At 41.5% G+C, this 3,996-nt stretch overlaps 1 protein-coding gene across 2 annotated transcripts; it reads right to left on the reverse strand.

Annotated features, from left to right (window-relative positions):
• Positions 1-1,161: 1,161 nt before the first annotated feature.
• Positions 1,162-3,097, reverse strand: LOC105879638 (eukaryotic translation initiation factor 3 subunit L). Of its 2 annotated transcripts, XM_075999549.1 has the most exons (2): positions 2,752-2,979; positions 1,162-2,680 (listed from the first exon to the last, which is right to left on the reverse strand). In XM_075999549.1, the coding sequence occupies exons 1-2, from the start codon at positions 2,827-2,829 to the stop codon at positions 1,349-1,351; spliced, it is 1,410 nt and encodes a 469-aa protein (XP_075855664.1). In that variant the 5' UTR covers positions 2,830-2,979; the 3' UTR covers positions 1,162-1,348. The 2 variants fall into 2 exon arrangements, with proteins under 2 accessions (XP_075855664.1, XP_012635463.2); XM_012780009.2 differs by having other exon boundaries at positions 1,162-3,097.
• Positions 3,098-3,996: the final 899 nt, after the last annotated feature.

Here is a 3,996-nt window from a genome sequence, read left to right on the forward strand (position 1 = left end):
TGATATTGGTCTGTAGTGTTTTTTTTTTTTCTTTTATGCATTCTTTCCTGGTTTTGGTATCAGGGTGATGTTGGCTTCATAAAATGTGTTGGGGAGAATTCCATCCTTCTTGATGTTGTGGAGTAATTTTTGCAGGATAGGAACCAGTTCTTCTCTGTAGGTGTGGTAAAATTCAGGTGTGAAACCATTTGGTCCGAGACTTTTCTTTTTGGGAAGGTTTTTAAATGCTGTTTCTATTTTGACATTTGATATTGCTCTGTTCAAGAATTCTATTTCTTCCTGGTTGAGCCTAGAGAGGCTGTGTTTTTCTAGAAATTTGTCCATTTCCTCCACATTTTCCAGTTTGTGTTCATAAAGGTTTTTGTAGTACTCATAGATTATATCTTGTATCTCCATGGCATCAGTTGTAATATCTCCCTTTTGTTCCTGATGGAGCTTATTAGAGATTTCTCTTTTCTGCTTTTTATTAGTCTAGCCAAAGGCATGTCCGTTTTGTTTATTTATTTTTTTTTGAAGAACCAACTTTTTGTTTTATTAATTTGCCATATAGTTTCCCTGTTGTCAATTTCATTTAGTTCTAATTTGATCTTGTTAAATTCACTTCTTCTGCTGGGTTTGGGGTCATTCTGTTCTTGTTTTTTCCAGCTCTTTGAGTAACTTAATTAAGTTTTCTACTTGTGATCTTTCTGACTTTTGAATATAGGCATTTACGGAAATAAACTTCTCTCTCAGGACTGCTTTAGTTGTGTCCCACAGATTTTGATAACTTGTGTCTCTATTGTCATTAATTTAAAAGAAGTTTTTTTTTTTTTTTTTTTTTTTTTTTTGAGACAGAGTCTCCCTTTGTTGTCCAGGCTAGAGTGAGTGCCATGGCGTCAGCCTAGCTCACAGCAACCTCAAACTCCTGGGCTCGAGCGATCCTTCTGCCTCAGCCTCCCGAGTAGCTGGGACTACAGGCATGCGCCACCATGCCCGGCTAATTTTTTTTTTATATATATATCAATTGGCCAATTAATTTCTTTCTATTTATAGTAGAGACGGGGTCTCGCTCAGGCTGGTTTTGAACTCCTGACCTTGAGCAATCTGCCCGCCTCGGCCTCCCAAGAGCTAGGATTACAGGCATGAGCCACAGCGCCCGGCCGGAAGAAGTTTTTTTTTTTTTTGTTTTTTTTTTTGGCTTCAAAGATCCTTTACTGAGATCTACTTAAAATATTTCAGTCCTCAATTTGAATAAATTTCAACTCAGTTGACAGGCTAATGGCTGATCCATGTAAAGATTTCATGGTTGCTAAAACATTTCCCACCTATAATATCAAAACAGCTTCCTAACAAATGTTAGTGACTGTCCTCAGGGTCTCTGTCCCATCTTCTTCAGGGTTCGATTAAGCTCTTCAAATTTGTGGATCTGGCAGATAAAGAAATCCCCATAGCGCCTGGCAACCTTGGTGTCTGCAATGTGGATCATGTCCTTATCAATGTAGAAATCGACCTCGGAGGCAGACTGAAATTCACCCTCTAGGGCAGAGATACCACTGGTCCACACCAAGTTCTTCATCTTGTGTTTGAAGGCAAGAAGCTGGATCCGGAACTCCTGCTCTGTGAGGTCCAGGAAGCCTGCCAACTTGGCCACAGGCATGGTGGTGTAGAGCTTAAGGAAGCTGCGGATGGTTGAGAGCTGGGCCTGCTGCTGCACTTCATCAGAAAACACCTTCAGCTGCTGCAGGAAGGGCTCTTTGTGGTAGTTTGGGTGCACGTTGTCATAGTTGGGCACTACAGGTGACAGGAACTTGGGGCAGGAGTAGCTGAAAAGTTCCTCATAGACCTGTGGGTCACCTTTCTGCATGCGCAGCATCTTGTCCCCATACTTCTCCTGTAACTGGAGGTGAATGCTCTCATCAATACGCATGGGGTACATAGTGAGGGCAATGGCCAGCAGTGCGTGCATCTGCTCATTCTGCTTGTTAATCATTTCATACTTATATGTGGTCCTCTGGAACATGCTCTTGGTCCTCTGGATGTAGAGGAGGATGTTGGCAAAGACCCGGATGGCATCTTGGTAGCGACGCATCATCAAATACGCAAAACCAACATAACAGTATGTGGTAACTTGGCACTCTGGCACACGGGAATACATGCTCTTCTTGTTCAGTTCGATATTCTCTAGCACCTTGATGGCCTGGTAGTAATCCCCCAACAAGGAGTGCAGGCATAGAAGCCCCACCAGGCTGAAGTAACCAAGCATCTTATAGAGCGAATGACGTCCATACTCCCCAGCCACACTCTCAGGGTCACCTCCACTTGTGTACACCTCCAACTGCCGAATGATGTTGGATTTGTCTACCAAGGAATGAAGGACGTTGAGGACACTGTGAACATTCCAGATTTTCGGATTGGAACGAAGGAAGTCAATCTCCTCCTCAGACTTCTTCGCAGTCTTACAGCGGTACTGACTAAATGACTGAAACTGATAGATGAATTCATCAATGATATCCCAGAGCCACTGATTGGGTAGTTCAAGGGGAGCAGGACCATCAGCATTAAGAATGTAGTTGAAGAGATTGCAGTAGTTGTAATAGGATTCAAACCTCTGCTCCAAGGAGGGTCCTCCACTGACTTTGGCATATATGTGCCTGTAGTATAATTCTCTGTATAAAATCAGGAAGACAGCATCGTTGCCAACCTGTGGAGCAATTGCTTCAGCCTCAGGCCAAGGTGTATTCTTGAAGAATCTTTCAGTCAGCTTAGTCCAACTGTTCTCATAGATGTCCTGGATCTCATACACCTTCTTGTCAATGACATCACTGGAGACACGACTGGCCTGTAACTCATATACTTTCTGGTCAATCAAATCCGAGACAGTTTTGTGGAAATACTGGATGAAGTTTTTGATCACTTCGGGGATCACCTGATAAGTCTGCTGTTCATACTGATGTTCATAAGCAAGGTCTTGCTTTGGATCTCCTGTGTGCATATCATAGTCGCCCGGATAGGCATATGGATCATAAGCCACCTCAGACTCGTAATCATCTGCAGCGTAAGACATGGCTACAGCACTCGCGAACACTGCTGGAAAGAGAGAAAAGAGCAGCCCGCCCTGGCGTCATGAGGCCGGAAGTTCTCAAAGAAGTTTTTGATTTCCATGTTTATTTCCTCACTTATGAAGTAATTGTTTAGCAGAAGGTTGTTTAATTTCCAAATTTTTTTGTAGAAATGTGAGTTTATGTTAGGGTTGATTTCTACTTTTATTCCACTGTGATCTGAGAAGATACATGGTGTAATTTCTATGTTTTAATTTTTTTGAGACTCTTTATCCTAGGATATGGTCAGTCTTAGAGAATATTCCAGGAGCTGATGAGAAGAAGATATATTCAGTGGATTTGGGGTAGAATGTCCTTTAAATGTCAGTCAGGCCTAAATGTTCTAGAGTTTTGTTTAAGTCCATTATTTCTTTATTAATTTTATGTTTGGAGGATGTTTCCTGTGCAGTCAGTGGGGTGTTGAAATCTCCGGCTATTATGGAGTTGCTGTTTATCTACTTGCTTCGATCAAGTAGGCTTTGCTGTATGAATCTGGGTGCACTTAAGTTGGGTGCATATATATTTAAAATTGTTATGTCTTCTTGTTTAACTGTACCCTTCACCATTATATAATGACCCTCTGTCTCTCATTAGTTTCGTTGGTTTAAAAACTAAGTTATCAAGTTATCTGAAATCAAAACTGCCACACCAGCCTTCTTTTGGCTTCCATTTGCTTGAAATACTGATCTCCACCCCTTCACATTTAGTCTATATGCATCCTTGCAGGTTAGGTGAGTTTCCTGAAAACAGCAGATACTTGCCTTGCATTTTTTTTTATCAATTCAGTCAGCCTATGTCTCTTGAGTGGGAAGTTTAAGCCATTCATATTTATTGGGAGAACTGATATGTGAGGCAAATTTCTGTTCATCCTGTTGAGTTGGATTTAGTTGCTTTGTTTTCTCTTTTCAGCCATTGTGGT

This window comes from Microcebus murinus, chromosome X (assembly GCF_040939455.1).
Source record: "Microcebus murinus isolate Inina chromosome X, M.murinus_Inina_mat1.0, whole genome shotgun sequence".
Lineage (NCBI taxonomy): Eukaryota > Metazoa > Chordata > Mammalia > Primates > Cheirogaleidae > Microcebus > Microcebus murinus.

What these genes read in the sequence shown, in the direction of transcription:
- LOC105879638 (XM_012780009.2), bottom strand. Translation starts at nt 3,043, where the DNA reads ATGTCTTACGCTGCAGATGATTACGAGTCTGAGGTGGCTTATGATCCA.